The 12320-nt window shown below is 42.9% G+C and overlaps 1 protein-coding gene across 1 annotated transcript; it reads right to left on the bottom strand.

Annotated features, from left to right (window-relative positions):
• Nucleotides 1-2137: 2137 nt before the first annotated feature.
• LOC127294862 (TOM1-like protein 3) lies at nucleotides 2138-9290 on the bottom strand. The gene is made up of 10 exons (XM_051324763.2): nucleotides 9068-9290; nucleotides 8787-8947; nucleotides 7793-7871; nucleotides 7520-7618; nucleotides 7326-7439; nucleotides 6944-7113; nucleotides 4728-4809; nucleotides 3756-3841; nucleotides 3443-3673; nucleotides 2138-3212 (listed from the first exon to the last, which is right to left on the bottom strand). Exons 2-10 carry the CDS (start codon nucleotides 8891-8893, stop codon nucleotides 2459-2461), a joined length of 1722 nt encoding a protein of 573 aa, XP_051180723.1. The 5' UTR covers nucleotides 8894-8947; nucleotides 9068-9290; the 3' UTR covers nucleotides 2138-2458.
• Between the last annotated feature and the right edge of the window lie 3030 nt (nucleotides 9291-12320).

The following is a 12320-nucleotide window of genomic DNA, read 5'->3' as shown; positions in this document are numbered from 1 at the left end:
TAATACAATTATAGCATGGGATGTAAACATTTATCATGAACACTAAGATATAACAATAAACACTTTTATTATTGCCACTTGGGAATATCTCCAACACCGACTGCTTCCGGTACATCTCCATGGCCTTGTCGAACTAACCAAAGGAGGCGAATCAGATCGTCGAACAAAAACTAGGCGCTAAAAATTATCGTAGAAAGAGGCGTACCACGCAGCTGATGTTGCTGCCGCTTTCGCCTCTGGTCTCGGCCTCGTTATGGTACCCATGGAACATGTTCACCGATGCCTGGATGATAGCCCATCGCGTCGACATTGCCTTTTGGCTACTCTTCATTGTCACTCTGCGGTAATCGTTGTTGACTAGCTTGCGCTCATCGAACTCCGCCTTGATCCTCGCCCAATAGTTCCCATACTTTTGGTTGGCGCCGATGATGGAGTCATGGCTCACTGTAGACCATGACTCGCAGAGACATTAATCCTCCAGAACCGTCCACTTGGGGTCTCGTGTGCCCGAGGCCTTCTTCTTCCTCTTCTTCCTCACGCCGGCCGCGTCAACCTGCACGAGATCATCTGCATCCTCCGCGGCACCCGTGTCCTCGTCGTCCTCTACATCGCCGCCCTCTTCTTCGTCGTCCTCCACCCCCTCCCCCTCCTCCTCCTCCTCACCACCAGCGCCCGCGAATTCGAGCGGGCCCCTGCGGCCAGTGAGCGGGGCGCCGTCCGCACTGGGGCGCTTGGTCGTACGTCGGGGAGTAGAACACATCGTTGGGGTTGAAGCCGCCATGCGGCAGCGTATCCTAGTACCGCAGCGACAAGTTTGGCATCACGCACCCAGGAGTGGCATATGGGCCTTCGTTGTAGAAGTCAGATGTCGACGGGGATAACACTCTCGGAATGTACACCGGCCCCGACGTACTCCATGGGCTCACGTTCCTCTGTCCCTTCCGCTCCGCCATCGACAACTTGTGGCGCAGGCAGTCTTGATGCCACTGGTCGTTGATCCAGCCTTCCGGCTTCTTCTTCGGAGCTGGCGCCTTCTGCGGCTTCGCGAAGGGCGCCTTCGCCCCTTTCGTCTCATTGCTCGGTGGCTTGGTGGACGCTTTCTTGGCCATTTTTTGGGGCCTGACGGCGGTGCCATGGATGGGGAGAGGGTAGCGGCGGCGGGAGGGACAGAGTAGTGACGGCGGGAGGGAGAAATGAATCGGTGGGATAGGCGGCGAAATTTGTTGGGAGGGCATAAATGCGCGGCGGAAGAGGCGCAATTTGGTTGGAGAGGGGGGCAAATTTTTATGTGTCGCTGACACGTCGGGCTCGCCACTCCCCGCCTCAAGCACTATTTCGGTGCGGGCTGCGCGAGGTGCCAAATCGAGGTAAACTCTGAATACTAGATATGACCCAAAAATAACATGGGTCAAGGTCGGCCAGTGAGACGATGGGGAATAAGCTTCATCGTCGAGAGGGAAACAACCAGGATCACCAGCTAAGGCCCGATAAAGGAGGTCGGGGTGCAAAGACAACTAGGAGGTTTGCCTAGAAACAGCCACCATTTAAAGAGTGTGTAATAGCTCACTGATCGAGCGCTCTTGCGCTTTTCATTGTGTCCAGCGCGCTCCAAATCAACACAGCTGGAATAATGGGTGTGTGTGGGGTGGGGGGATACGCTCAAGTTCAATGGAGTATGAGAAAATATCGAAAACTCCCAAGTAGTGTAACATCATGGTTGGCCACTTCTTAAAATGGACTACAGCTATAAGATGATGTGCATGTCTCGTTCAACAACAAGAAAAAAGAAACCCGCGCATACGTGTGGATCATGCATACGCATGTCGGCATGTGCAACTAACACGCTACAAAGGTAGCTTGTTAGTTGCCAATTTAGAAAAAACTTGACAGTTCATAGAAAGATCCACACTGCATTTCTTAAAGCTCTCACGACCGTCCATATTCTTCATTCAGGTATAACGGCTGAGAATATATTCTCGCATGCAAGCAACAAGATAGCTCAGGTCCAAACATAAGCATGGAAGTTGTCACAAGTTTATCTGCCAAGTGCTTGAATTCTACACAAACTTACTACTGATCACTAGAAGGAACAAACCAGAGCATCCTTATAAAGTAAACTGTGAACTAAGTCTTCACATATCAAATTGCAAACTCAACTATGAATATTGATGTCGAATGGAGTAATATATACACCTAGGTAAAATAAAGGCAGTAACAAATACCAGAAAAGAAAATAAAAAGATCAAAAGCAACTCACTGCACACCACACCCAGTATCATGACTAAATATCTGACATCTGTGATTCTATTTATCCAATGCGCAAACCAAATAATTCCCAAGGCAATGAAAAACAGTCTGAACCCTCTTATTTGATGGTATATCTAACTCGCTAGCCTGTAGCATAACCAGTTGCCTGGCAACTCAATTATGCGCGTTACATGACTGAAACACTGGTCACTCAGCGAGTCCGGCGGCTGTTGGTTGGTTTAGATGGAGAAGATGGATTCTTCTTGGCAAAATCAACAAGATCCTTGAAGAGGGAATCCTCAGGTTTGGGCTGGCGGGATGTGGTCGACACTGATGCAATCTTCTCATTCTCGGTGTTCCTTTGGTTAAGAGAAAGGCTTCCTGTCTGTGTCATTAGTTCATCATAGCCATCCCCATTGCTACCACCAGGAAAGCCATGTTGTTGCTCAAAGAACTGCTGTCTTTGGCCATACCTTGCAGGAGGGGGTGGTAGAGAGACTGGAGCTTGCGCTTCCCATGGAGCTTTCGGAAGATCTTCATTAGTTGAAGACGAAGAAAAACCAGGCAGTGCAGTGGGGTTTATAAAGTCATCGTCAGGAAGGCTCTCAAGCTTATTCACAGATGAACTATTCGACTCATTCGTAGGACGAGAAGGCATAGAAAAGCTGGGAGCTGCAGTTGGGTTTATGAAGTCATCAGGCACACTATCATAATTTGGTGGCTGGTCCATTTCTTTTTTTGAATAAGATGGTGCCGAGATATTGGCTGGGGCCGTCGGGTTGACAAATTCATCTGGCACTTTTTCAGACTTGTAGGAGTCTCCACTTAGATAGTCAACACTGCTTGACTCTGTGTAAACAGGCCTTTTTGTTGACGGTGGTGGAGGAAGAAGTGGGCTTGGGTATGGCCTTTCATTTCTTGGAACAGACAGGTTGCCCTGTGCTGCTACGCCGTCCCTTGCAGACCTACAATGATTTATTTGCATGTCAGCTCATGAGCTAAACAGTCCATTTTCCTTTTTAAAAAATCATCTTTTGACTATCGGTACATGAAATGAAGCTAAAGAAACAAAGGAGCGCAATTTCAGAAAATGATAATTTATGAGTTAACGTTGCAGCAGCCATTCAAAGCTCGGAATACTAGCATAATTAAACATTAAAAGTACAAATATAATGGAAATACAAATAGAGCTTGCCTGCGAGAAAGCACAGAGAACTCATCTTCTGGTTCATCATCCTCATGGTGTACATTAAGAAGAGGGGAAAATGAAACCCCCGCAGGCCGAGGGGCTGCCCCTTGGTTTATGTTACCAGCAACAGGTACTGGTATATTGGGAGGAACTCCCTTCGCAATGTCATCATGACGCTGAAGAACACGCTGCAACTCGTCATTTAGTCCTAGAGCCTGAAATAGAAGGCTCTCATCGCTGCAGAGAGAATACCAGAAGCCCTGTCACATGACAATGTAAAATGCACATAACTAAAACCCAGAGTGAAAAAAATACATACCCAGTATCACTAACAAGATCCATCACACGAGCATGGTAAGATCGGCACTGCCCAACAAGGTCGACAATGACCTCCTCCCTCACACCCTATATCATGAAGCACAATCAAATCAATATTTACAGTATACAGATTGGTGCATGAATAATAAGAGTTAAATAGAGAAGCAAAAGGACATACATCAATCCAAGTTTAATTGTATTAAGAACCATTGGCTTAACACAATCAACTAGGACAAAACCTACAAATAAAAGTGATCCAGGCCAGCATAAGGTGAACAGAATGTTCCAATATTCCAATTTCATGAAGATTATTTTGCTGCTTTCCATTTGTTGTCATCAAACATAAAATTTTATAAGGTAGGCACTATTACATCAACCAGAAAGCAGACCAAGTTCAAAGAAAGAGCACAGCTGTGAATCTCTATCCAAGTATTCCTATGTCTTGAGTTCAACAACAAAAAAGTACAACTATGAATCTCTATAGTATTTTTTTCTTGGGAATCGTCCCTACAATGGTAAGCATGTTTCACTGGGGTCAAAATGGAATGCTTCAAGTCATAAGCAAACTGACAGGCAAGGTATTTATGTTACAAGCCAATTAAGTTTGAACGACATGACTATGCTCTAAGTAAATGATATAAACTCCAAACATGCCACGTAGGTTGGAAGTTGAGTAAACAAATTACTTTGTTCTCCAGTTACAGGATAGACAGCCTCCACCATGAAATATAGAAGAATACATGTTATGAAACACCTCAACTGAGAACATATGGAAACTACAGCCTCCTTGGTATAGAATGAAGATGGCAAAATAGCAGATAACTCACATGTTTATGCCTAAAATTTCCACTGAATCAAGAAGATGTGTCTGGTAGAGATACCAAAAACCAACAAATGCAAAAGCATGCATGTTCATGCATTATATACTACACACAACACATAAGAGCGCAATGCTTTCTTGAAGGGAGCTCACCTCAGGGTGTCTGTGGTCAAGCGCATTTAACATCTCATCCAGCACATCCACAATTCCTCGAGCACTCTGAATCTCACTTAGACTGTAATTCAAATTGTACAAGCAGAATGAGGGTAGATCATAACTAAAAAGGATTTCTGCAAGGATGGTGAAATAAAAACAACAACAAAAATACAGATACTGTTTGATATGATTATGAAAATGAGACCTCCACAGAGCAGTTAAACAATATCTTGTGTGTCAAAATGTCAGCCCCTTGTATTTTGTCACTATAAATACCTATGTGATTATTAAAGTTTTTGAAACCTTACACAACCCTAGTTATATGAATATGCGGCCTGTTGAACATTGAGCCAGAAGGATTGTGATCTTGTCACGGTGAATGAACTGATGACAGAAAACCACGAGTGGAATGAACCACTTATTCGCAAGCTATTCTTTGATCCAGATGTTGATTCGATCCTGAGCATTCCTCTAAGGAGAACAGATGGAGAAGATTGGTTGGCGTGGTCTAAGGAGAAGTCTGGAATTTATACTGATAGGTCGGCATATAAATCCTTAATGGATGCACATCAGTCGGAGGAGGCAAGAAATAACAATGGTTCTTCCACGTCTTCGTCCAAAAATGATGGTGAGTTATGAAGCGACTGTGGACGCTTCCTGTGGTCCCAAAGGTGCATGTATTTTGGTGGCGAGTTCTTTAAGGTATTCTACCCGACTATAGGACTTTCTCATGGCGACATATAATGGAGAACAGCACCTGTGCTCTGTGTAAGGCAGAATCGGAAACTATGATGCATACGTTGATCGAATGCAGTCATGCGAAGTTGTTTTGGGAAGCTGTGAAGGACTTGCTTTTGAGACATCCTATGTGAGACAGCAATCAACCAGAGTGACAAAACTGTTATTATTACAGTAATGCAATGTACTCAATTTGGTCATGTAGGAACAATCTGACTCATGATGAGGCTGGTTGTAATCCAACCAAAACTATGGAGTTCGTTAGGGAGACCTTGCAAACCCTTGAGCTTCCAAGGGAGAAGGTTCTACCCAGACCTGCTAGACAGGCATGCAAATGGAAGGAACCACCTGTCGATTTTATCAAGCTTAACTCAGACGGTGTGATCAATGCTGATGAGAACATGGCGGCAACAGGAGCTGTAGCCCGTGAGGGTGTGGAGTTTCGTGGAGCCACATGTAAAACCTATAGGGGTACTTCTGATCCTCTAACGGTTGAGACCCTCGCGCTGAAAGATGCGGTCATTTTTGCTAGAAATAAGGGTTTCAGCAAAGTGGTTTTTGAAGTTGATTGTGAAGTTTTGGTGCGCCAATGGCACGACAGAGTGAATGATCGATCCATGATCAAACAGGTCTTAGTTGAGATTAGCAAGCTGAGTGTGTGTTTTACTTCTTTTAGAATAAGTCATGCCCGTCGTACGGCTAACGAAGCGGCTCATTCCTGAACAAAATTTGCAAGTTTAGAGGAAGGGTCGATATCTTGGGATGCTGAGCCACTAGTGTTTTTAGTTCACAGCCTTCAGGATGATTGTAATCCTGATGATTTGATTTAATAAAGCTCACGATTTCCCTCAAAAAACACGGAGCCAGAAACAAAATTAATAGCTGGCACAATGTTTCGGTGCTACTTGTTAGTGCGCTTTCAAGTTTACCATGAGAACCACCAATGAGGATGGTGCCAACAATAAGGGGTGGAGATCCCAGTACAAGATAGTGATAATACTCTAAATCAGCTCATCTGCCTACATTGAATATGCTTTAACTGTTAAGAAATGTCTAGTCATCATATATAGATCTTATGGCAGTGGGAGCTGCCGTATATCTGAGGGATCTTATGGGTTTGATGTTCTGTGTGCATTTTTGTAAAACCAATTTGGTCATACTTGTTTCAATCAAAATAAGGACTACCCTGTTGTTTTTGGCCTACTAAATACCAACTTACATAAATAAGAACAATAAAATGTGGGAAGCCAATCATAAACAAGTTTGCAGACACTAATAGGGAAAGAATGCAACTAAGAGAAGGGAAAGACGAAGAAACACAAGGGACAAACCAAATTCAAACATAAATGGGATTGACAAAATATGAATGCAAGTACTGCATGCAACACTAAGAAGAAACACAGACAAGAGGTGAACAAAATGAAAGGAACCATATCATAAATTAAATATGCATATGCATGCGACTAAGTGAATACCTCAGGGCAGATGCAGCGGGGGCACTAGATTGGAGAGAAGCTTGTATAGCTACATCTTCATAGCTTTGACCTGGAGGATATAGATGTGGCTGTCTCAATGGTTGACTTTGAGGAGGTGTAAACAGTGGAACTGTATTCTCCTCGCGAGGTGGAAAATCAACACCAGCTGTCTGCAGAAACAAGAAGGCAAAGGCATCTTGCTCATTGTTTGGACTGAAGGAATTGGCTTGGCTAACTAAGCATATTAGTGTAGATCTAAGTTTACACTGGGAATACAAAATAAAGCAGATTGAAGTTCAAGGGGAAAAAGTAGTTAAGTAGAAAGCTGAGAATTCCATGGTTTCACAAGGTAAATAACGATGAAAGAGACAGTGGAAGGTACCCTGAGTTCTTGGTATGCGGTGTGATATTGAGGATATTTCCCTGATGGACCTCCAAAAGCCACTTGCCATGTGTCAATCAAACTCAATATTTTCTCCCGGACGTTTAAGTCTGGCTGCATAGATAAATTTAGTATCAGAACAGATGCACATGAATCTAGGAAACGAGTAGTTAACCACAGATTAGTCCCGTCACCTTTTTCTTTACTATTTTAACCATTTCACTTAGTATATCACGCTCAATGATCTGTTGGTAAACAATATCCCCACAATTTTTGCTTAGAGTCTCTAGCACCTGAAACAATAGGACAATTAATCAGTAAAGGAAAATAAACATGCATGTAAGGAAAAAATGTATATGCTTCTTGGAACTTTTAAAACAACGGGATGCAGGTGCAAATGTATAACCTAGACAGCATAACCGAGTCACAACTAACAATAGATATACAAGAAATTCTGTAGTACTCACATAAAGGGCCAGAATCTGAACTTTCGAATTCTTATTCCCAAGGCGTTTCTTTAGGAGCTTGAGTGCATCCTTTGATTGTCTGCAGTTAAGGTTGAGGGAACATTTATCAGCATGCTTCGAGTAAAACGTATGAAAAGTAAAATCAGAAATGCTGCCAAATATTACTGCTCAGTAACACTATATAAGATGATAAGATGAAGCAACAATCACGGCAATCCAATATAGCAAACATACTAAGAAGTCTGCATCACTCCAGCATGACCCAAATTATATAAACCGGTAATACAGAGCAGAGTGGCTTCCGTTAGTTGTAGTATATACACAGATCTGAAAAATAATATCAACAAGTTCGGTACACAAATCACCACTTATAGACATTTTTTTACTTTCTCAGGAGCCTTTGATAATTCAAGGTATCGGTGAAACTATGGAAGCTACAACTTACACCCCCAGAAGGAAGAAGAGTAACAAAGAAGTTTTGGATGTGATCCTAAGCCCACATTCATTGGTAGTACTTCATGGCCAAACATGATGGCACCATCAAGACCGCAGCTCAGCAACAAATTCCACTAATTTATTACAACATCACCAAAGTAGGTGACCCTTCATGAGACTATGACGCAACTAATTAACCAGAAAGAATTCATGAATTGACAAAACGTCACACCTTCCAGGCTAACAACCATATAAACAACAAATTGCTAAAAAAAAACTAGAGAACCTAAGTCAGTGCAGCAACCAGTTGCCGAAGGCAAATTGCCATGAACACATAACTACAATATGTTTCTAAGATAACGTGAATCAATTCAAACATGATGCAAGAAACAACACAATTACAACTAAAACACAGTATGTATCAAAACCCCATCTAATCCCCCTGCTCGAAGGAAGCAGCAACTTAGCAGCAATATTTCTTCACAGGATGGCATACTAACCCAAGCAAATCATGTTGACGATGAACGACGAGAGAAAAAGGTGGAGAGTCTGCTCATACCCGGGATCCATGTTGATGATGTCGCAGAGCTCAATGTTGACGGCCCAGTCGGGGCCGATCAGCATGTCGCTGGTCGCCCTTTCGGCGCACGCCACGGCCGCCGACATTTCCACGCGGCCGAGTAAACGCGCCACCGCGACCGCGTCGAAAAACCCTAAATCCTGCGACAAGCGGCACCCGGAAATCAATCAGCGCCGAGATCCGCCTTACCATCCAGCCGCAACCGCTGCCCGAGGAACGCGGCATAGACCCGAAACCCAAAGAGCTCCAAAAAAAATTACCGAATCTGGGCGGACTCCCCGCGAGATTCAGCGGCAAGGAGCACCGGCGGCGGGCTCTCTTCCGATCCGGGGTGGTGGAGGCGACGCGCTGGTGCCGACGGAAAGTTCGTGGGAAGAATTGGGGGCGGATTGGAGCAAAGTGGTGTGGGATTGGAGGGTTCTTGGGTAGGAAGGAAGGAAGGACTGGTTGGGGTTGGGGGAGGTGGGAAGGAGAAAGGAAAACGCGGACGTGGACTTTTTCTGGTGTGAATGCGAGGGCCTACAGTTTTTAGTTTTTGTTTTTTGCTTGTGGTTTATTTTATTTTTAATTAATTTTTATTTAGAGATAAAGTTTTTGACTTTTTCTATGGAGTTCTTGAATCTGGATGCTGAAGGGTTTCGAATTTGGTTTTGATTTTCTAGCTCGAGTGTGGGTTGAATTTGGTTGTGCTGGTTATTTCGAGGTCATGTCGTCTCAGGCAATTTGAGGTTCACAGTGTTTTCTGGCTGTTCACATGAATGTTTTTTTTTTGCGAATCGGAAAGCTTTATAAACTTTCACATGGAATGTTGTTGCAACTAGCCGTTTTCATGTGAGTTGAAAAGTTTGGGATATACCTTTTATTCGTGAAAACTTACAAGATACTTAGCAAGTAAGCAACCTCTAGACTTGGTTTAGGAGTACTTCTAAGAGATATTTAATATGCTACCTACATTATATAAGTTATAGCGAGTTGGCAACCACACTCAAACTCATTTTACCGTGAGTTCACTTGCGCAAATCATAACTATCACTTTTACTAATCAGCTAAAGTAGTTGATGTAAGTGTTTAATAGCTAAACTAGATAGGTCAAATATTAACTACTTAGTGAAAGATAGTATTCTTTTCACCGGTGTTCAAAAGAATAGTTTAAAAACAATATAACCCATATAAGGGATCAATTAAAAACCAAATAAGAGCTCGTGTACCACGAGATAGAATTAAAAAGCATCTAATTTCAAACTCTAGTAGAGTATAAGATAGTGTCTACCAACCGAAGACTTAAAGTGAAAGATCAACATGTCCATAAATTCATTTGAAGGAAATCTTTGTGCAATGACAAAAATTATGCAAATATTGTCTTGAGACAAAAATTCTTCTAGTTTCTTCAGGCCAAATAAATCTAAGGAAATATTTAAGGCGAGGATGAAAATCATGCAAAACAGTCAAATGAGCATTATGGGACATCAAATTTGATAAAGCTTGAAGTTATGAAAAGAAGCATAAGCAAGCAAGAGACGAATAGCTTCAAGGGGAGCAATAGGCGCAAAGGTGTCCTTAAAATCCATACCTTCTTTTTAGGAAAAGCCTTGGCCCACTAACCTTCTTGCTTTACTAGAACATGAAAGCGCGCGTTGCCGCGCCCGTCCATCTTGTTGAAAGAACATTACAAATGTTTCAAAATATATGAGAAAAACAAGTATCTAAGACAATACACGGTTCAGATTACATTTCTCGTTCAGAGATTAGTTATAGATATCGTATTGCAAAAATAAATTAAAGCAAGATTTTCAGAGATGAGCCGACCGAAATTTTATTTGGATGACGTCCAGATCGATTTAGGGTAACACGGAGAGAAGTAGGTGCTAAGGCATGCAAATATGTATAGAGTAAACTTTGATCGTAGATGAAGCCCCTAAAAAGGGAAGAAAAGAAGCCCCTAAAAAGGGAAGAAAAGGACTGTTCAGTTAACCAGATGTTAGTATCAAAACTCAAAAGTAATAGGAAGTTTCAAGGATCTAGAGCTCTTCCAAATATTACGTTGAGGAGCATCTGCATCATTTAGCAGATAATTCAGGGTGTACTGAAGGTTGCTTCATAACCTCCGTGCTTTGCTTCAAATGTAGTTTCGGGCCTGCTTAGAAGTTTCCTGGAAGAAAGTACAACTGGCTACACAGTGCACAAGAACCAAGCTACGAATAAATCGAAGAGTAGAAATAAAGGGCGTGCACAAAATTATTTAAGCACTTACTCCTTGAACTTTAGGTTCCTCCATAATCCTTGTAAAGCTCCCTAATCCTGTCAACTTTGTCAATCCTGTGCAACTCCCAATATGGAATATGATTTTTAATACGAACTAAGTAATTGCAAGAAACAAATCCTCTCTAACAAGAACAAATAACCGAACTGTCAAAAAAAAAGAACAAAGAACCAGTAATTCAGAGAACTGGTGAAAATAATGATGTGATGCATTATTTGCTTAAAGCTGAAGTATCAACAAGCAAGAGAAGGTAGGGTGATGGCAAATGGTGTTGAATGATCAGCCTTGATGCCTCATGACTCTGCCCTTCCACGCAAAATGCTATAACTCCTATGAAGTCGGAAACATGCGTACGTACTAAAGATTTGAAAAGAAGCCAAGTACGGTAATTTGCATGACCAGATGCACACATCAACAACGAGTGTAGAAAACGTGCTACAGACATCAGCAGTGAACATAGAGGATATCACAGGTGCACAACAAAAAAAAATGAGAGAAGCAAGAGATGATTTCAAGTACGAACATCAGAGAGTTAATAATCCCAAGGAAATACAACAATAGACAGTGAAGCAAAAATCTTCAAGAATACTTAAAGAATATAATCACCAATGAACATCGGGAGGCTTCAATGTTCTTATGGCACATCATACAGAGATATTTTATGGATAAATAGTTTGAATCTCTACTACTTATAAAGGCACGAAGTGCCGTTGGAAAATTAAATCTCAGCCATCCATCGGAGTTGATCTAACGCTCCAGAATAACTTCTTCTCCCCACCCCGAAGATTAATTTCCGTGACCACACGAATGCCCCACCCATCCTGTTTAGATCCGAAAATCAAGCAAATTAACTGCCTCACACGTCCCCTTTCTTTTCTGATGGACACTTCCTTCCTCCTCGCGAAGGTCTTGAGGCAGATTTCGTTCCCTATGGTGCCGTCTCCACGAGATTCGCCGACCAACTCTCACACGGATGAGATCGATTGGACGCTGCCGTCACCTGCCAGTTGCTCGCGCTCCGGTATGCTACTGCCACGCATCATCGGATACGCAATCTAGATGGATCGCTTCGCCTCGTGCCTCCCCGCTCGCGAATGGAGGCCGCCGCCGAGACCGACGGTCTTCGCTGCGTTCCGATCGATAACAGCCGCTGAAGCCCGCCATGCTCTCTCTCTCTCCCTCCGTACGTACTGCATATTTATGTCTTCAAAAGTTACAGATGTACTTCATTCTCCTGGAAAGCGCTCCTAAGG

Source organism: Lolium perenne, chromosome 4 (genome assembly GCF_019359855.2).
Source record: "Lolium perenne isolate Kyuss_39 chromosome 4, Kyuss_2.0, whole genome shotgun sequence".
Classification (NCBI taxonomy): Eukaryota; Viridiplantae; Streptophyta; class Magnoliopsida; order Poales; family Poaceae; genus Lolium; species Lolium perenne.
This window is presented reverse-complemented; position numbering and strand designations above follow the sequence as displayed.